The following is a 20,785-nucleotide window of genomic DNA, read 5'->3' as shown; positions in this document are numbered from 1 at the left end:
ATCTCCAACTTGGACCCCCCACCCCCACCCAGCCTTTTCCTGATTATATCCTCTATTCCTTCCGCAGGTCCGTAAGTACCAGCAAGCTGACAGACCAACCGGCAAAGGCTGCCCTTAGCAGCCAGCTCTACCAGGGCAGCAGCACGGACAGCCTTAATACCGAACGGCCCATGGACACAGGTAAGGCGATGGGAGGGGCAGGGGGGGTGCATGTTGTTTTACACACCTGCCTGCCACGGGGAAGAGGGATGTTCATAAAGATACCTCATGTCGGGTACCAGAACTCAGGAGGATCAACTGAAGACGGCAGGAAAAGATGATTGGCAGTTCCTACCCTCCCATCAAGGACACAGCATATAAGCGTTGTTTGAGCAGGGTCCACAGGATTGCCTGGGACGTTACACATCCTCTCCACGACCTGTTTTTCTTGTTCCCTTCTTGGGGGGGCGGCTTCGTGGTATCCGAAGGGGGGGGGGCTTCATGGTATCCAAAGGAGAAAATCCAGATTCTGTCGCAGTTTCGTTCCAATTACCATCACCCTTGTGAACTCTTGAGCTTCCTCTTTCCGCTAGGTATTCAAGAAGGACAGTGATTCATATTTACATGTAAGAGTGTAGGTATAAATACATCTGTTGCATATAGCACGTTAATAATAATACAGTTGGAAGGGACCTTGGAGGTCTTCTAGTCCGACCCCACCTGCTCAGGCAGGAAACCCTGGACCATTTCAGACAAAACAGCTGTCCAGTCTCTTCTTAAAAGCTTCCAGTGTTGGAGCATTCCCAGCTTCTGGAGGCAAGGAGTTCCACTGGTGAATTGTTCTCACTGTCAGGAAATTTCTCCTTAGTTGGGGAACTCTGGCGTAGAGGATGAATCGGAGAGATGTGTTCTTGAGAAAGGGCTGAAGTTCTGGCTTGTAGCCATTTGTTCTCTCTGACAGGCTAGATCAGCGTTTCTCAACCTTGGCAGCTTAAAAGTAGGTAGAGTTCAACTCCCAGATTTCCACACCTAGCAATGGAATGGAAGTCCACCCTTCTTCAAGCAAAGGGAATACTGGGAATTGAAGTCCATGCACCTTAAAGCATGCTGACCAGGGAATTCTGGGCATTGAGATCCATCTGTCTTAGAGCACACTGGCTGGGGGATTCTGGGAGTTGAAGTCCGCTCATCTTAAAAGTATGCTGGCTGGGGGATTCTGGGACTGGAAGCCCACCCATCTTAAAGAATGCAGGCTGGGGAATTATGGGACTTGAAGTCCACCCCTCTTAAAGTATGCTGGCTGGGGAATTCTGGGAGTGGAAGTCCACCCCTCTTAAAGCAGCCTGGCTGGGGAATTCTGGGAGAGGAAGCCCACCCCTCTTAAAGCAGGCTGGCTGGGGAATTCTGGGAGTGGAAGCCAACCCCTCTTAAAGCAGGCTGGCTGGGGATTTCTGGGAGGGGAAGCCCACCCCTCTTAAAGCAGGCTGGCTGGGGGATTCTGGGAGTGGAAGCCCACCCCTCTTAAAGCAGGCTGGCTGGGGGATTCTGGGAGTGGAAGCCCACCCCTCTTAAAGCTGCGAAGGTTGAGAAACACTGCCCTACATTCTGCAATAAGCCAGCTTCTCCTGAGATCTAACCCGCTTAATTTTTCCTCCCCAGCTCCCCCAGGGGCTTGTGGCACTACCGGGGGACCTCCGTCCATGCCAGTAGGAGCAAGTTCCAGGGCAGTGATGTTCACGGTGGGATCCCCTCCGAACAGCGCCACCCCTCCGACGTGCACCCACATGGTTCTGAGAGCTCGGACAATGTCAGGTGAGGAAGCGACTCCTTCCGGGTCAAAGGGCCCTTGGGCAGATTCTGACTGGACGGCGACCAGGTGGGGGTGATTCTGAGGCAGCCATCTCCCAAGGAGCCTGAAGCAACAGAAGAAGGATGTCTATGTCTGTGGAGGGCATGGTTGTCCCTAAAGGTGCTTTTCAAAAGGCAACTGGACTTTCTCGTTGTTGTGGGGTTTTTTTCCCTTGAAAACGACACAGGAGCATGAACCCACCTGGACAAGATCCAGAGGATAGAATCAAGATCACGTGAAGGACTAATGCCACTTTGCAAGGCCTTGGTAAGGCCACACCTGGAATACTGCATCCAGTTTTGGTCACCACGATGTCAAAAAGACGCTGAGACTCTGGAAAGAGTGCAGAGAAGAGCAACAAAGATGATCAGGGGACTGGAGGCTAAAACAAAAGGAACGGATGCTGGAATTGGATGTGTCTCGTTTAATGATGAGAAGGATGAGGGGGGACACAATAGCAGTCTTCTGGTATCTCGGGCAGCCCCAAAGAAGAGGGAGTCAAGCTATTCTCCAAAGCCCCTGAAGGCAGGACGAGAAGCAACGGATGGAAACTCATCCAAGGAGAGAAGCAACCTAGAACTAAGGAGAAACTTCCTGACAGAACAATTAACCAGTGGAACTACCTGCCTCCAGAGGTCATCTAGTCCAACCCCCAGCTCAGGCAGGAAAGCCTGTACCATTTCAGACAAATGGCTGTCCAGTCTCTTCTTAAAAACTTCCAGTGTTGGAGCATTCACCGCTTCAGGTCTCTCTGTTTTTATACAGAGGCTACAATAAACCACAGCCTAATCGCAGAACTACTACTAAGAAGTAAATGCCCCCGTGAACATTGACAGGGCAAGCTCATAATATATATAAACACAGCCCACCCCCATCGCTTCAAGCATTGATGACGTTACCTAATTTGGTAACGAAAACGTCTGGATGAAAACCACCCAGCTCAGAGAGCACCAAGGACCCCCAGAGTCCTCCTCTGTCCATAACACCTGCTGCCGGCATCAAGCTCCCTTCGTCCAGTGCGCTCCCACAGGGAGGGTCTTCTCAGGGTGCCGCCGGTAAGAGATTGCCGGCGGACGACACCCAGGGGTAGGGCCTTCTCAGTGGGGGCGCCTGCCCTTTGGAACCAGCTGCCAGTGGAGCTGAGGACTGCCCCCGACCTCCGTTCATTCCGCCGGGACCTGAAGACCTGGCTCTTCGAGCTCTCTGGCCCAGGCTGAGAATTAATCTTAATTTTAACTGGGGTTTTATTTATGCAGGGATAAATATATTTTTTTAATTTGTTTTTAACTTTTGTATCTTGGTTTTTTAATCACCCTGTAAACCGCCCTGAGTCCTTCGGGAAAGGGCGGTATATAAATGTAATAAAATAAATATAAATAAATAAACCCCCCTCCCTTCTAGCACTGATGATGTTACCTAGCTGGGTCATGAAACGTCTGCAAGAAAACCCTCCCAGCTCAGCCAGCAGCAAGGACGCCACAGTTCAAGCCTGAGCCTCAAGTATTCTCTTCTGTGGGAAGGCTATTTTAAACTCACCCATTTCTTTAGATCAGGGCTTTTCAACCTTTTCACCCATTGTACCGCTTTTAAGATATGGCAACATCCGAGTACAACCAGTCGCCTAGCAAGGGGTCAAAAACCTGATGACTCCCCCCCTAAAAAAGGAAAAAAGTGATGAATTACAGGTAGTCCTCGACTCACAACAGTTCGCTCAGTGACTGTTCGAAGTTTCAATGGCCCTGAAAAAGTGCCCCCCAAGCCACAGCCGAGCAAGACACCTGACTGCCCGCCCAGCGGCGCTCTTCCTCCTGTCCGAGGTTTTCATGGCTTTGAGCATTTCTGTTGAGGATTGGCAGCGGGGGTGGGGGGGTGTTTGGTTTTTATTTCTCCCCCCCCCCTTGCATCTGCTGGGTGGTTGCAGCAGGTTTAGGTCACTTTACATGAGCCTGGGGCACCGTGACCGTCATAAATATGAATCAGTTGCCAAGCATCTGAAGGTAAATCACAAGACCCTGGAGATGCTGCAACATTCCAGCTGATCGGCGCTTCTTCTGGGCTCAGAACTGCCAGGATTAGTGCTGAGCTCCATCTGGATCCTGGCGCTGATCCTGGCGCTTCCGCTGAGCCCCGACAGCCCTGCAGCTCCAGCCATCTCTCGCTCAGGCTTGTGCGGTTCAGCTCAATCCCCTCCCCCGCTACCACTTTTCTAGGATGGCCGCATACCACCTGCCAGATGCCAATGTACCCCGGGTGGCACCCGTATCACTGGTTGAAAAGCCCTGCTTTACAGAGTGTCTATCCGTGTGTCGTGATGCGTCTTTCTCTCTCTCTCTCTCTCTCTCTCTCTCTCTCTCTCTCTCTCTCTCTCTCTCTCTCTCTCTCTCTCTCTCTCTCCCTGCTTTTTAGTTGGCTCTAACAGCTCAGGAGGCTCCCTGTGTTCTACCAGTGGCCGGGTCCTGATGAGCTCTCCGCCCGGAATTTATATGGGCTCCTCTCCTCCCGCCGCTGAGGCAGCACCTTGCTTGAAGTACATGCCGTACGGCGCATCACCTCCCAGCTTTGAAGCTCCAGAACTGCCAGAAGAAACTTTGATGGAGGTACGGGGTTGAGAGAGAGAGAGAGAGAGAGAGAGAGAGAGAGAGAGAGAATGAATTACAGTACAAGGTAAAGGGGTACAGGGTGGCCCTCAAATTAACAATCCTTTGTTTAGCATCGTAAGAGCCCCCGTGGCGCAGTGGTTTGAATCGTAGGATTACAGGCTACTTCTGCTGACTGAATCTCGGTCATGTGGCCGGAGGAATGCTTCAGCGTAAAAATGGTCGTACGTCGCTTTTTTTTTTCAGTGCCGTTGTAACTTTGAGCGGTCCCTAGATGAACTGTTGTTGTGAGTCTGCCTGTACTTTGATTTGGCCCAAGTGTGACGCGCACGGGATTTTGTCTTGCACAAGGATCAGGTGTTCTTGGTGGCCTCAGTGCAGGGCCGAAAATTGAAGCTCAACTTTGGCTTGCTTCCCTCCAGAGAGAGCACACCGACACGCTGCGCCACTTGAATTTGATGCTGGCGTTCACGGAGTGCGTGCTGGACCTGACGGCTATTCGGAGTGGCAACCCAGAGCTCTGCAGCTCCGCCGTGTCCCTCTACCAGATCCAGGAGAGCATCGTGGTGGATCAGATCAGCCAGCTGAGCAAAGACTGGGGGTGGGTAACTCCTCAAAATGTCTGGCTTTCGTGGAAGTCTCTGTTCTGTCCCGGCCTATGTGAGTCCTTGTTCTGCTTGCAAGGAAAAACCCCTCTTCCAAGAAACAGGCAGGAACCGCAAGAAAAACCAACCTGTTTTATTCTCACAGACCTGAGTCAGTGTCCGAGGCAAACAAACACGGTTCACAGAAATTCCATCCTCAACACGAACGGTTGTCTTCGGCAACCAGCACCTCCCACCCCTTCCCTTTCATTTTTCAGCCAAGACGTAGCTTCCTAATGCCTTCTCCTTTGCCTTTGGAGCCGCCCCACTGCATCCCTCTGTCCTGCTCGCTTCCCTTGCCGGCGCTTTCGTGCATCCTGGATTTGTCCCAGCTGTGCTTCGTCGCTGTCCAACACAGGCTCCCAGCACAGTTGTGTCTCAGCCTGAGCGCGAGTAGAGGGGCCAGGCTCTTCGTCCGACTGTAACTCTCGGAGCTCCTCAGAGCCTTCCTCTGACTCTGATGTCACTCCAGGCCCATCCTCCTCGTCCGATTCCTTAGACTCAGCTGCCAGATCCACTGGCTGGCGAGGAATCACAGCACTCTCTTCCTGCCTGGGGCGGTTCATATTCCAACTTCTCGCTTGTACAAAATGGTTTCAACGTTCAACATTTTATTTATGCTTTTTTTTCTATCTTTATTTTATTTTTTATGATTGTAAGCTGTCCAAGTTACCCTGAGGTAAGTTAGGTGGCCAGTAACTTTTATTTTAAAAAATACATAAATTTCCCACATGATTTCACACTTTGTAGAGGAAAGGTGAGAATATGTTAAGAATAGAAATAGAAATAAGTATAGAATAGAATAAAGTAGAACAATAGGAGGAATGTAGAATAGAATAGAATAGAATAGAATAGAATAGAATATAGAATATAGACTAGAATTAAGAATAGAATAGAATTAGAATAGAATAGATAATAATAATAATAATAATAATAATAATAATAATAATAATAATAATAATAATAATAATAATAATACTTCCAAATCACAAGACATGGGCTTTATTCTTATTCTTCTCCTCTGCAGTTTGAATATAAAGTGTAAAAGACTAAAAAGAGATTTTTGTAGATATCCCAGCCTTTCACACACTCACCGCCTTCTGTAAGGGAAGGCGAAAGGCTCGCTCGCGCTCTCGTGAAAGATGGCCTCCATGTTGATGTGTCTCCCACCGCCACTGTCGCCTGCCATGCCACGTGGTCCAACCCAGCCAATCAAGCCACGCTCTGGCTGTGGTGCTCCAGCGCCTCCTGGCTCTTCCTAGAGGAGGCAGACAGCGCCGGAGAGGACCCCGCTCGCACCGCACCGCTAGCGGGGCATTTTCTAAAACAAGGAAAACAATAGGAAAAGAAGGCAACTCTGGGAAAATCCGTTGAGAAAAGGTGCCGGAACTTTGTTCCGGCGCGTTCTACGACAAAAATAGCCCTGACTCTAATTCAGGAGTCCCCAACCTGTGGGCCGCAGCCTACATACCAGGCCATGGCCTATTGGCCACTAGGCCATGTGAGTGGCTGGCCGGTGCGTCCGTGTGCGCACGCGCACATAGCCCCGCTCGTGCGAGTGTCAGTGTGAGCCTTTGCAGCCCCACCACAAACTTTTGCATCACCACGAGCGTCAGGCGCTCCCAGCCACACTTGCACAAGGGCCCACGGCCCCACTCACATGAGCAACGGGTGTCCGAGGGCACGCGCGTTTGCGCATTTACACACACACACAAACCACATACACAAAACCATTCCTCCTTTCTACCCTCTCCCTGCTCCAGGCCGCCAATCTCAAAAGGTTGGGGAACTCTGCGGTAATTCATTGCACAGCCCGCCAAATGTTCAAACTGGATTTGGCATTTTGGTCTGCCTATTGGGTCCTTCCCAAAGAACTGGGAATGGGCGGAGGTCGATGTTTGATGGACTTTCTTGTTTTTCCTCTGAAGACGTTTCGCTTCTCCTCCCAGAAGCTTATTCAGCTCTGACTGGGATGGTGGGGAACGGAAAGATTTATACTCCTTGCAGACAGCCGGTCATTTGCATTCCTTTTAGAGAGTCGTTGAGGCCACTTGGAGGCTTACCTGCGTTCCCGGGGTCACCTGAGCGGTGCAAATGGGTGTGAAGCCTTCTTGGCTACAGGTGGTTTTCCGCCCCGGGTCCCTTCCCTGTTGGAGACGGGCAACACAGGCTGTTGGGGATGAGTCTGTGCTGTCTGTATCTCCAGCTGAAGCGCAGATGGTTTTCGTAGTCTGCCGTGTTTTCTGGAAATCCCTTCATCCTCCCGCACCATCCGAAGGGTGTTGGTCCCAAAGCGCACGGCTAAATCTCCACGCACTCTCAGCCATCATCCACGTGGTGGTTTTCCCAAAGGTGCTTTTTCAGGAGGCCACTGGAACTTTCTTTGTTTTCCCCTCGAAGACGTTTCGCTTCTCCTCCAAGAAGCTTCTTCAGCTCATGACTGGCTTTCTAGCATCCCTGCTTGAATCCAACCCGGCCAAACAGATTGTCGAGCGGCTGCATTGTAAGCAACGAGAAGGTTGTTGACGTTGCCCTGTTTGTCTCCCTGTCGTCTAGGCAAGTTGAGCAGCTGGTTCTCTACATGAAAGCCGCCCAGCTCCTGGCCTCCTCGTTGCACCTGGCCAAAGCCCAGATCAAGTCGGCCAAGCTGAATCTCTCGACCGCCGTGAAGCAAGGTGAGCCCGGCGACTTTTCTTCCGCGGAAAGTTCGAGAACGTTCCCCCCAATCTCGGGAGTCCCAATTGACCTCTCTGGCGGTTGAGGGCTCCCGAGGGCGAATTCTTTTCGGCTGGCAACGCGACCTTTTTCTTCTTCTTCTTTTCCTTTATTTCACCTAGTCCCGTCGGAAGTACAGGCAGTCCTCGCACTTAACGGCCACCGTTGAGCCCGGCGTTTCTGGGGCCGGGCAAGACAGCTTCGCTCCGTTTTGCCACTTTTCTGGCCGCCGTTCTTTTAAGCGAATCGCTGCAGCTGTTAAATTAGTCACCCAGTTCTTCACTGAACCTAGTTTGCCCGTTGAGTTGGCTGGTCAGCAGGTCGCAAAAGAGGAAGCACATGACACACACACACACACACCCAGGACACAGTGACTGTCATAAGTATGAATCACTTGCCCAGTGTCTGAATGTTGATCACGTGACCGTGGGAACGCTACGAGGGACGTAAGTGCAACACTCTCTACATGGGGCTGCCCTTGAGGACCACTCGGAGGCTTCAGCTGGTGCAGATTGCGGCCGCGCGAGTTGTGATGGGGGTTTCCCGATACTCCCACGTAACACCTCTACTCCGCGAGCTGCATTGGCTTCCGGTTGCCCTCCGGGTGAGATTCAAGGTGCTGGTGATGACCTATAAAGCCCTGAATGGCTTGGGTTATCTGAGGGAACACCTGCTGCCGGCATCAAGTTCCCTTCGTCCAGTGCGCTCCCACAGGGAGGGTCTTCTCAGGGTGCCGCCGGTAAAAGATTGCCGGTGGGTAACACCCAGGGGTAGGGCCTTCTCAGTGGGTGCGCCGGCCCTTTGGAACCAGCTGCCCACGGAGCTTAGGACTGCCCCTGACCTCCGTTCATTCCGCCGGGACCTGAAGACCTGGCTCTTTGAGCTCTCCCGCCCAGGCTGAGAATTTTTAACTGGGGTTTTTAATTTTAGGGATGATTTAATCTTTTTTAAATTGTTTTTAACTTTTGTACTGGTTTTGTTTTAAATACCCTGTAAACCGCCCTGAGTCCTTCGGGAAAGGGCGGTATATAAATCTAATAAAATAAAAATAAATAAAATAAATAAGTGTGAAAAAGGCTCCTTAAAATGACTTTTTTTTTCAGTGCCCTTGTAATTTTGAACGGTCACTAAACTCTCTGTAAAGGCAAAAATTACAGCTGAGTTTCGGGGCATTACTCCGATAGATGCCCTCAGATTACCAGGCGGTGAGCATAATTACTTATAAACATTACCTGCAATAGCCATTTTGTTGCCAGATCACCACGCCTGAATTGAGAAGCTTCTGGGGCTGCAGGCCTCCCAAGCCTGTTTTTTTTTTCAGGGAGTGTCCTATGTTGCACAATGTTGGGTAACAACACTTAGAGCCTGTCTTTTTCCAGATAACAACAGAATAACAGAGCCGGAAGGGACCTTGGAGGTCATCTAGTCCAACCCCTTGCTCAGACAAGAGACGCTGTACCATTTCAGACAAATGGTCGTCCAGTCTCTTCTTAAAAACTTCCAGTGTTGGAGCATTCACAACTTCTGGAGGCAGGTTGATGATGATGATGATGATGATATAAAGTTGGAAGGGATGTTAGAGGTCATCTAGTCCAACCCCCTGCTCAGGCAGGAAACCCTGTACCGTTTCAGACAAATGACTGTCATGTCTCTTCTTAAAAACTTCCAGTGTTGGAGCATTCACAGCTTCTGGAGACAGGTGGTTCCACTGGTTAATTGTTCTGTCAGGAAGTTTCTCCTTAGTTCTAGGTTGCTTCTCTCCTTGATTAGTTTCCACCAGTTGCTTCTTCTCCTGCCTTTGAACGCTTTGGAGGTTAGGCTGACACACACACACACACACACACCTCTTTTTTGTGGCAACCCCTCAGATATTGGAATATTGTTATTTAGAAAAGTGCACCTGTCAACAACCCTTTTAAGTAGCTGCACCTTGCACCTTTACGTCTCTGCCTCGATTCCAGGTAGTCCTCAACTTGCGACACAATTGCCATGTGGCTGTTAAGTGAATCATTGCATGACTACGCCCGGTTTTGTTACCCTTTCGCCTTGGTTAGAGCTGAAGTCTCCAAGTCTTAAAATTGCCAGTTTGCTAGCTGGGGAATTCTGGGAATTGCAGTCCCCAAGTCTTAAAGTTGCCAAGTGCTGGCCGGGGAATGCTGGGAGTTGAAGTCCACAAGCCTTAAAATTTGTCAAGTGCTGGCTGGGGAATTCTGGGAATTGAAGTCCCTGAATTATAAAGTTGCCAAACCTCCTTAAAGTTGGAAACCCCTGACCTAGAGGGGTTACTTTGTTAGGGGTCTCACAACTGGATATTGTAGAGGTGGCTTAGTGACTAGGGCGGTGGGCAGGATGTGACTCGCCACAATTTACGTTGCAAATGGCCAGATTATTATTATTAACCAACACATCTGTTCACAAAATATGGCACCCAGTCTTCTTAAAATTGCCAAGGTTGTGGACACTGCTGGCTCAAAAGGGAAGGGTTGCTAAGACCAAAGGTAGCTGTGATGTGTGAGATTTGTTGATTTGTATATATTGTTCTCCTGCACCCTCCTAGGGATCAGAAATCTGCTCTTAACCTCCCCCATTTTGTCATAGCAGCCAAAGAGCCAAATGGGAATTTTTTTGGTACTGATTGCATTTTTTGCTTCCGATTCCTTCTTTTGCAGTTGTCAAAAATCTGAATGAGAGGTACAAATTCTGCATCGCCATGTGCAAGAAGCTGACTGAAAAGCTGAACCAGTTTTTCTCAGATAAGCAGCGTTTTGTCGATGAAATCAACAGCGTCACCGCCGAAAAGCTCATCTACAATTGCGCAGTGGAAATGGTAAGAAAGCTGGCAGAAGAAATTGATCGGGTGACCCGATCCGAGCTCAAGGGAGAGGTCAAACACCTCATAAGTCACGAGTCCCTTCGCGGTCGCAAAAGATTGTACGTCCAGCCAACCTTGAATGCCTTAATTCCCACTCATTTCCCACGACCGTTAGTAGCTCAGATTCTTGTATAGGTAGTCCTTGACGTGCAACAATTTCTTTAGTGACTGTTCAAAGTCACAACAGCACTGAAAAAGGTTTTCCACCCTTAAGACCATTGCAGCATCCCCATGGTCACATGATCAAAATTAGGATTCTTGGCAACCGACTCATTTATATGACGATTACAGTGTCCCGGCATCACGTGATCCCCTTTTGTGACCTCCTAACAAGGAAAGTCAGTGGGGGAAAGCCAGATTCACTTAACAACCCTGTCACTAACTTAACAACTGCAGTGATTCGCTTAACAATTGTGGCAAGAATAGTTATAAAATGGGGTCAAACCCACTTAACAAATGTCTCGCTTAACAACAGACACTTTGGGCTCCATTGTGGCCGTAAGTTGAGGACTACCTGTAGAGAGCTTAAGCAGGCAATAAATCTTTATACTCCTTTGAACAGCCCGAATCTCCCGATTTCCCCAACTCTTGGCATTTGTTTAGCGACTGTTCCAAGTTTCCACGACACTGAAAGAGTGACTTAGGGCTGATCCTCGCACTTACAACCGTTGCAGCATCCCCACAGTCACGTGATCAAAATTGGGGTGCCGCCACTTATAATGACAGTTGCATCCCAGGCTCCCGCGATCACCGTTTGCAATCTTCCCAGCCGGCATTTGACAAGCTAAATCGACAGGGCAAGCCAGTTTCACTTAACCAGTGCCGTGATTCGCTTAACAGCCGTGGCAAAAAAAAGATTGCGAAATTGCGCACGACTCACTGTCTGTCTTAGCAACGGAAGTTCTGGCCCTTTTTACAGTCGTAAGTCGAGGACTGATCTGTAGAAGGCCTGCTGCTGCTGTTAAGCAGGCAGGCAAACAACTCCAGCCTAACCGGAGCACCTAAGGGATTAATTAAGAGTGATTTTTCCCCTCGTTACTTCTTCCTCCTAATTTGGGGAAAGTTTGTGGTGCTGCTGCCTAACCAATCTTTCATCAGACTTCATTATCCTTGGCATGAACACCCCCGGGGTTGTGCGGTCCCAGAAGCTTTTCCCACAATCTACCATATATCACATAGTTGGAAGCCCTCGAGATGTTCAGAGAGGTCACATCTTTCACAACACCTGCAAGATTTTCACACTTGGGCATTGGACTCTGGCTGTCATTCAAAGGCTCGGGAACCTTTACCTGACCAGAGCAAACTCTCCCTTCGAAACAAGATGGGGACAGCAAATAAACTTAATACGGGTCGTCCTTGACTTACAACAGTTCATTCAGTGACCGAAGTTAACAACGACACTTTAAAAAAAAGGGGTTGGGGAAACGTTACGACCGTTTTTCACACTGAGGACCGTTGCAGCATCCCCAGGGTCATGCGATCAAAATTCGGACACTTAACCGCTCTCATTTATCACAGTCGCAGCGTCCCAAGGTCACGTGACACCCCCCCCTTTTCGGACCTTCTGGCAAGCCAAGTCAAAGGGGAAGCCAGATTCACTTAACAACCGTGCTGCTAACTTAACGACGGCACTGTTTCACTCAACGACTGCGGCAGGAAAGGTGGTAAAATGGGACAACAGTCAGCTAACAACTGTCATTGCCTAGTGACGGAAATTTGGGGCTCAATTGTCTTTGTAGGACGAGGACTATGTCAAGTAAATACATACATACATACATACATACATACAGGCTGCCCTCAGATTGTCTGCTGCACAATGGCTCCTGTCTTTTTCCTCTTGGCTTCTGTTAATCTGCCTCTCCTCCTTAGGTCCAAGCAGCAGCCTTGGATGAGATGTTTCAGCAGACCGAAGATATTGCTTACCGGTACCACAAAGCCGCCTTGCTGTTGGAAGGCCTAGCGAAGATTTTGCAGGACCCAGCTGACATTGACAACGTAAACCGCTGTAGGTCATGGTGCTGCGGGGGCTACTTTTATGGGTCATGTAAAACCGCCGTCATACTGTATATTACAGTTAATTTATGTATATAGAGTAGAGCAGAGTGAATAGAATAGAATAGAATAGAATAGAATAGAATAGAATAGAATAGAATAGAATAGAATAGAATAGAATAGAATAGAATAGAATAGAATAGAATAGAATAGAATAGAATAGAATAGAATAGAATAAATAGAATAAAAATAACCTTTTTTGGTTATTTTGAAAAAAATATACACCATGATGGATAGGATAGAATAGAATCAGGAATAGAATTAGAATTGGAATAGGAATAGAATAGAGAATGGAATGGAATGGAATAGAATAAAGAATAGAATAAAGAATAGAATAGAATAGAATAGAATAGAATAGAATAGAATAGAATAGAATAGAATAGAATAGAATAGAATAGAATAATGAAAGAACGGAATAGAATAAAATAGAGAATAGAATAGGAAATAGAATAGGAAAGAATAGAATAGAATAACAATAGAATAATAGAATGGAATAGAATAACAGAATAGAACAGAACAGAACAACAGGATAGGATTGAATTGAATTGAATTCTATTCTTTAATGGCCCTGTGCAATTGGACACACACAAGGAATTTGTCTCCGGTGCCTAAGCTCTCAGTGTATATACAAGCAACAAATCATGATTATAATCATAAAAAACATTCCTCATAAATCATAAGATACAACACTCCCTGGTGGTCATAAGTTACTAAATAAACGATCAACATAAATCATACTAGGATACTAAACAGAACAGTTCATGCAACTCGTAAGATGCAAGCAGCAAAGTCATAGTCCTGAGAAGATAAGGAAATAGGCAAGATGAGATAGATAATCGTATAGCTAGGCCTGCTACATACATGAATCACGGACCAAAATGGAGGACTACCTGTATGCAAAAATTCAGGTGTGTTGTGGCATTTTTACTTTGGAGGCTGCTCATTTTATATTATAGAAGCAGTCCTCGGCTTACGACCAAAATGGAGCCCAACATTTTTGTTGCTAAGTCCCACAATGACCTTTCTTTGGAATCAGCGTGACTTAACGACTGCAGTTACGGGCTCAATTACAACTATAAGATGGGTTGACCTTTAACGAGAACATGGGTCTCTCCTGCCTGAACCAGCTGGTCACCGTTGTGCTGCAAAATTATTAATTTTTTTCTACATTTTTCTTCCCAAACTGCTCTTGGGAACACACTGTAAGAAGCCAGGATTACAGCACTTCTAAATTTAGGGATTCGGCTTTCCCTAATCCCTAAGTTTAGAAGAGCTGTAATCCTGGCTTCTTTCAGTGTGTTCCCAAGAGCAGTCACGTGGATCCCCTTTCGCAACCTTTTGACGCGCCTAATCAGTGGGGGAAGCCAGATTCACTTAACAACGGTGTCACTAACTTATCCACTGCAGCAATTCGCTTAACAGCTGTGCCCAGAAAGTTCGTAAAATGGGGCAAAACCCGCTTAAGAAATGTCTCGCTTAACGATAGAAATTTTGGGCTCAGTTGTGGTCAAAAGTCGAGGACTACCTGCATTCAGGGGACGCTGAGGGCACAGATAAAACCTCCAACTGGCCTCAATGATTCTCAGAGGGAGTACTAACGACCAGATGACTGCAAGGGATATAAATCCTTCTATTCTTCACCCATTCGGTCGAAACTGAAGAAGCTTCTTGGATGAGAAGCGAAACCTCTTCAAGGAAAAGCAATGAAAGCCCAGTTGCCTCTTAAAAAAGCACCTTTGGGACAATTGTGACCCGGGTGACAGAGTCTCCATAGAGATCCAGCTATAGAATATCTGCACAATCCATCAAAAAAGGGAATTCGAGCTTATGTAAAGCAAGCGTCACAAAACACGACGAGCTTGCAACCAGTTGCAGATCAGTCTCGGCGCACCTCAACCCCGGATCCTTTTAAACCTTTTCGAGATTTTTCAAAAGATTTTGCTCGCCTAGCTCAGAGCGGGCTCCCACGCGGAGCAAGCATTAGTCACACGCACGCCGATGTCTTCATGCCTTTTTTTCCTTTTCCTTTGTTTTTCAGATAAAGCCAATATCGAACGGAGACTCTCTGCTCTTTGTTGCAACGCCGTCGCCGTCTATGAATAGAAGACCCCCCCGTGCGCCCTACTCCCCCGGGACCACTTAGCCTAGCCCAAAAATCTTCGCGTATTTCCCATCCCAGCAGGCTTATATCAAAGGAAGAAAAGAAATTCATGAAACAGGAAAAAAAATTGCAAATAATGTTGGGAGGGGGAAAAAAATTGTCCTTGGAAAAAAAACATTCGTTTCACAGCCAGACGGGGGAAAGACGGTTTATACGATTTCCACCGCAGTTTTGATCTTGGCAAACAACGATTCGCCGTCTTCGTAGATTACAAGAGGACGGAGGGATCCTTCTCCGGCAGGATTTCTCTCTCTCCCCCCCCAAATTTGGTTCCTTGCTTTGGGTTTGAAACGGGTGGATGTCTGCTTCGCGGGACAAAACTGAAGGTGACACTTTGTTCGGGCTGGACTTGCGTTCTGGGAAGCTTTGCAGCCGAGCGTGAGTGGCGAAGATCCCTCCACCTCAAACCGTCAGGAACCTGGATTAATTTTGCATATACATATACACACACAAACACACACACACACTAAATAACTGAGAAGGCAAAATGACAGACTTCTTGGAGAAAAGGGCCTCCAGCGAGAATCCTTGAATTGAACCTTTAGCAACAACCGTAGACGTACGACTTTGGATGTTCTTCCTAATCCCTCGCGCGCCCAAATACTTTATATTGCACTAATTTACTAAACTGCGTATCGGTGGGTTTTGTGTTTTTTTTTTTATATAATTAAAAAAAATTACAGAAAAGGCACAACTATCCATTCTTACTGGCGGGGCAGAGACTGGCGGGCGGGGGAGAAACGATAATTCGTTATTGACTTGTTGAGGTGCAGGAGAAGAAATGAACGTAGTCCCCCCCCCCCAAAAAAAAAAAAAACCCGCTGCCGAACTTTTTTCAACCCGCAGCTTCCTAGGAGACGTTACAAAGTTGTGTAGATATGTTGTAAGTATATATATATATATATATATATATATATATATATATATATATATATATATATATATATATATATATATATATATATATATATATATATATATATATATATATATATATATATATATATATATATATATATAAAGCCTTTTATCTAATACTTGAGTAAATAGTCTGGAATGTTTCTCAATCTCGACTTTTTAAGAGTCGGAGATTTCGACTCCCAGAATTCCACAGCCAGCTGTAGCCGGCTGGGGAATTCTGGGAGTTGAAGTCTACGCGTCTTAGCATTGCCGAGACGGAGTAAAACTCACTTTGGGTAACATTCTGACATGGTTTCCGGCCCTGTCCTATATCAAGGCTTGCTTGGTTGCTTAAGTCTTCTGTTGCATGCCAAGTTGTGTCCCTCCTTGAACTCGAGGTTTAAAAAAAAAAAAGGCACAGCTGCTACCTGGATGGACCGTTGTTTTTGTAGCAGAAGCTTTTTTTTAAAAAAAAAGAAGAAAAAAAAATAGCAAAGCATTAAGAAATAATTATAATCAGGTTTATTCGGAGCAGCTTTTGAGCAGTTCTGCCCTTGCTCTCCTCCTCCTCCTCCTCCTCTTCCTCCCCTGTTCTTTGCTCAACTTGAAAAGTTATTTAAAAAAAAACAACACAAAATTTCATAGTTGGTCCTCTTGAACTTCTAAGAGGTTTTTCTTCACTGCCGTCACTTGAAAGGAGGAAAAATAATAGCTCGTTTATAACGGAATCATTTCGAGTCTTTAAAAAAAAAAGTCAAACCTCTTTGGATGGACGTTGATTGGCATTTAAGCCTCATCCGCTTTTGCGGAGTGTGAAGAAAATGTGTTTTGTGCGTGCGTTTTTCTCTCCTTTTCCCTTCCCCCCCCCCCCGTCTTATTTTTCCTTGGACAAAAGTAATGTACTTTTTTACTTTTATTTATCAGTACAAGCAATTTCGGAACTTGGTTTGAAAGTGGTTTTTTTTTTTTTAATTTATACAACGTTTGTATTTTTAGATCTTTAATACTGTGTTTCTACTACTACCCCTCCTTTGTAACTGCATGTGTTTTAATTGTCGACCCGTAGTGTAATAACTGAAGAGAAAAACCGTTGATAACTTTTATTATGACCTGTATAAATGTATATTAAAATTCAAACCAACAAGCAAAATAATAATAAAATGATACTCAGATGTTCCTACATATATAATATAAGGTTTAACCATTGGATTCAAATCAAGGTGTTGCCGTTTGTCGTGTGTGTGTGTGTGTGTGTGTGTGTGTGTGTGTAAGTGTGTAAACTGATACTCAGATGTTCCTATATAGGTTTAACCATTGGATTCAAATCAAGGTGTTGCCGTTTGTTGTGTGTGTGTGTATGTGTAAACTGATACTCAGATGTTCCTATATAGGTTTAACCATTGGATTCAAATCAAGGTGTTGCCATTTGTCTCGTGTGTGTGTGTGTGTGTGTGTGTGTGTGTGTGTGTGTGTAAACTGATACTCAGATGTTCCTATATAGGTTTAACCTTTGGATTCAAATCAAGGTGTTGCTGTTTGTCATATACGTACATACGTGTGTGTGTGTGTAGATATATGACAAACGGCAACACCATGATTTGAATATATATATATATATTCTTTTATATATTTTATATATATATATATATACTTTGTTAGCAATTCAAAATTTACATATATATATATATATATATATATATATATATATATATATATATATATATATATATATATATATATATATATATATATATATATATATATATATATATATATATATATATATATATATATATATATATATATATATATATATATATATATATATTGGACAAACAGCAACACCTATATATATATTCAATTAGCCTAAGGAAGAGGGCATTAAAATAAGGCATGCCCCAGAAAGGTTTGGGTCTGATTATGGGATGGTGAATTTTAATTAAACATTCCCAGAAGGAACTGTGGGATCCTTGGCGCTCTCTGAGCTGGGTGGTTTTCTTGCAGATATTTCATGACCCAATTAGGGAACATCATCATTGCCAGAAGGGAAGGGGGTTTGTGAGAGGAGCAGGAGGAGGAGGAGGAAGAATATGGGGTCCTTCATGCTCTCAACTTGGTGGTTTCCTTGCAGACATTTCATGACCCAACTAGGTTGGCTTTTCAACCAGCAGTACGGGTACCACCGGTGGTACATTGGCACCTGGCAGGTGGTACACGGCCATCCTAGAAAGAGTGGTAGCGGGGTAGGGGAATGAGCTGAACCGGTGGCAGCACCGCACAAGCCTGAGCGAGGGATGGCTGGAGCTGCAGGGCTGTCGGGGCTCAGCGGAAGCGCCAGGATCCAGCTGGAACTCGGCACCAATCCTGGCTCTTCTGAACCCAGAAGCGCCGATCAGCTGGAATGTTGCAGCATCTCCAGGGTCTTGTGACACATTCAGATGCTTGGCAACTGATTCATATTTATGACAGTCACAGTGTCCCAGGGTCATGTGAAGTGACCAAAACCTGTTGCAACCCCCCAGCAGACGGGAAATAAAAACCAAACACCCACCCACCCCACCCCCGCTGCCAATCCTCAACAGAAATGCTCAAAACAATGAAAACCTCGGCCAGGAGGAAGAGTGCTGCCGGACGGGCAGGCAGGCAGGTGTCTTGCTCAGCTGTGGCTTGGGGCACTTTTTTCTCAGAATTCCCCAGCTAGCCTGCTTTAAGGTGTGTGCACATCGGTTCTCAGGCTGGCTGGGGAATTCTGGGAGTTGACGTCCACCCCTCTTCAAGTTGCCAAGACTGGGGAAACGCTGATCTAGGTGCATCTTCCCACCAACGGCATAAGACAGCTGGCCCCGCCAATTCCTAAGGCTTTTTAGGTGACTGATGACTCCACCAAGCAAATAAATTCACAATTTGTCTTGTTTCTGCCAAGCTACCTTTGGCCTGCTTGAGCAATGCTGAATCCAACCATAATTAGACTCTTGTCAAAAGCAGAATAAAGCCAATGCTAGATGCTGGTCTGTTTGCTCAATGTGCAAAGCAGGTTGCTGCGTTCAAAAAGAATCGAAACCCAGACAAACCCTAAAGATTATTAGCATTATTCCTGCTTCGAATTAAACCGGTTGAGCATTAAAACCTGTTTGATCAGATCATCCACCCGATGGGAATCTTCCGCCTCTAAATTGGCTAGGCTCAGCCGGGCATCTTCCCAATAACTTTGAGATAACAACTCCCAGAATCCCCGGAGGGGGGGAGAAGCATGGGAAGCGAATTATACGTCCCTGCTTGTTTAAGCTCTTTTAGGAGAGCAGTGATGCCCTTTAAGGCAAATGGCTCCGGACTGGCGCCCGGAGCACGCTCCCAAATAATCCAAGGATTTGCATTCTCCATGGCTTCCAAATTTCACTTTGCATTCGGTTTATTTATTTATTTTGGTTAACAAGGAAAGCCAAGTCTGCCTCTTCCCAAATTAAACTGACTTCAGTGGCCTTCTTGCTGGTCCCTTTGGAAATGGTTATAGTCTTAGAATTTCAAATGTTTAGTCTAAATTTCTAATTTTAATGTCTGTGGAGATTCTCAGTCATCCAGATCGTGATTGTCCCAAAAGCGCTTTTTCAAGAGGCAACTGGACATCCCAGTTAGAATGCAAAGGTGAGTTAAAGTCCCTTTAGTGTAGAGTAGAGTAGAGTAGAGTAGAGTAGAGTAGAGTAGAGTAGAGTAGAGAAGAATAGAATAGAATAGAATAGAATAGAATAGAATAGAATAGAATAGAATAGAATAGAATAGAATAGAATAGAATAGAATAGAATAGGGAATAAAATAGAATAAGGAATAGAATAGAATTAGAATAGAATAGAATAGAATAGAATAGAATAGAATAGAATAGAAAATTAGAATAGAATAGAATAGAATAGAATAGAATAGAATAGAATAGAATAGAATAGAATAGAATAGAATAGAATAGAATAGAAAATATGGAATAGAATAGAATAAGAATAAGAATAAGAAAAAGAATTAGGAATAGAATAAGAATTAGGAATGGAACAGAACAGAACAGAATAGAATAGAACAGAAAATATAGAATAGAATAGAATAAGAATAAAAATTAGGAATAGAATAAGAATTAGGAATAGAATAAGAATTAGGAATGGAACGGAACGGAACAGAACAGAACACAACAGAACAGAACAGAACAGAATAGAATAGAATAGAAAATATTGAATGGAATAGAATAGAATAGAATAGAATAGAATAGAATAGAATAGAATAGAATAGAATAGAATAGAATAGAATAGAATAGAATAGAATAGAATAGAATAGAAAATATGGAATGAATAGAATAGAATAGAATAGAAAATATGGAATAGAATAGAATAAGAATAAGAATAAGAATTAGGAATAGAATAAGAATTAGGAACGGAACAGAACAGAACAGAATAGAATAGAATAGAATAGAACAGAAAATATAGAATAGAATAGAATAAGAATAAAAATTAGGAATAGAATAAGAATTAGGAATAGAATAAGAATTAGGAATGGAACGGAACGGAACAGAACAGAACAGAACAGAACAGAACAGAATAGAATAGAATAACAGAGTTGGAAGGGACCCTGGAGGTCTTCTAGCCCAACCCCCCCCTGCTCAGGCAGGACACCCTGCGACTAAATGACCTCCAAGGTCCCTTCCAACTCTGTTCTTCTGCTCTTATTACTCTGTTTCAAAGTGGTTGAAGGACAAGCAACCGGGAACCTCAGAAAAGTCAGGCCCGCACAACTTTTTTCCCCCAGAAGTGTAACCGGATGCTTAAAAATTGTGGCCATCACAACAACAGCTTTTTTTCCTTCTTTTTTTTTTAAAAAAAAGAAAATCATCTTTCCATTCCCTCTGTCGAGCAAGTCCAAAGAAAGGAACTCACAGAAAGAAAAACCAGCAGATGAAAGAGTCAAGATTTTTTTTTCCCACCGCGATTCTTTACTTTCTTAAGTTCGGCTTGTTTTGCATCTGCGTGCAGGGGTGTGTTTTGA

General features: G+C 45.3%; 1 protein-coding gene across 2 annotated transcripts in view; it reads left to right on the top strand.

Moving 5' to 3' along the window:
• The window catches only part of ULK2 (unc-51 like autophagy activating kinase 2), a 130,510-nt gene extending 114,759 nt beyond the window's left edge, over positions 1 to 15,751 (top strand). For both annotated transcript variants that reach the window (XM_081346675.1, XM_081346676.1), the window contains 8 exons: positions 68 to 180; positions 1,639 to 1,791; positions 4,235 to 4,425; positions 4,848 to 5,026; positions 7,626 to 7,744; positions 10,454 to 10,611; positions 12,526 to 12,661; positions 14,747 to 15,751. In XM_081346675.1, the coding sequence (XP_081202801.1) occupies positions 68 to 180; positions 1,639 to 1,791; positions 4,235 to 4,425; positions 4,848 to 5,026; positions 7,626 to 7,744; positions 10,454 to 10,611; positions 12,526 to 12,661; positions 14,747 to 14,811 (1,114 nt within the window). In that variant the 3' untranslated portion in view covers positions 14,812 to 15,751. The remainder of the gene's footprint in view (positions 1 to 67; positions 181 to 1,638; positions 1,792 to 4,234; positions 4,426 to 4,847; positions 5,027 to 7,625; positions 7,745 to 10,453; positions 10,612 to 12,525; positions 12,662 to 14,746) is intronic.
• The last annotated feature ends 5,034 nt before the right edge of the window (positions 15,752 to 20,785 follow it).

This window comes from Vipera berus (genome assembly GCF_964194415.1).
Source record: "Vipera berus genome assembly, chromosome: 1".
Classification (NCBI taxonomy): domain Eukaryota; kingdom Metazoa; phylum Chordata; class Lepidosauria; order Squamata; family Viperidae; genus Vipera; species Vipera berus.
This window is presented reverse-complemented; position numbering and strand designations above follow the sequence as displayed.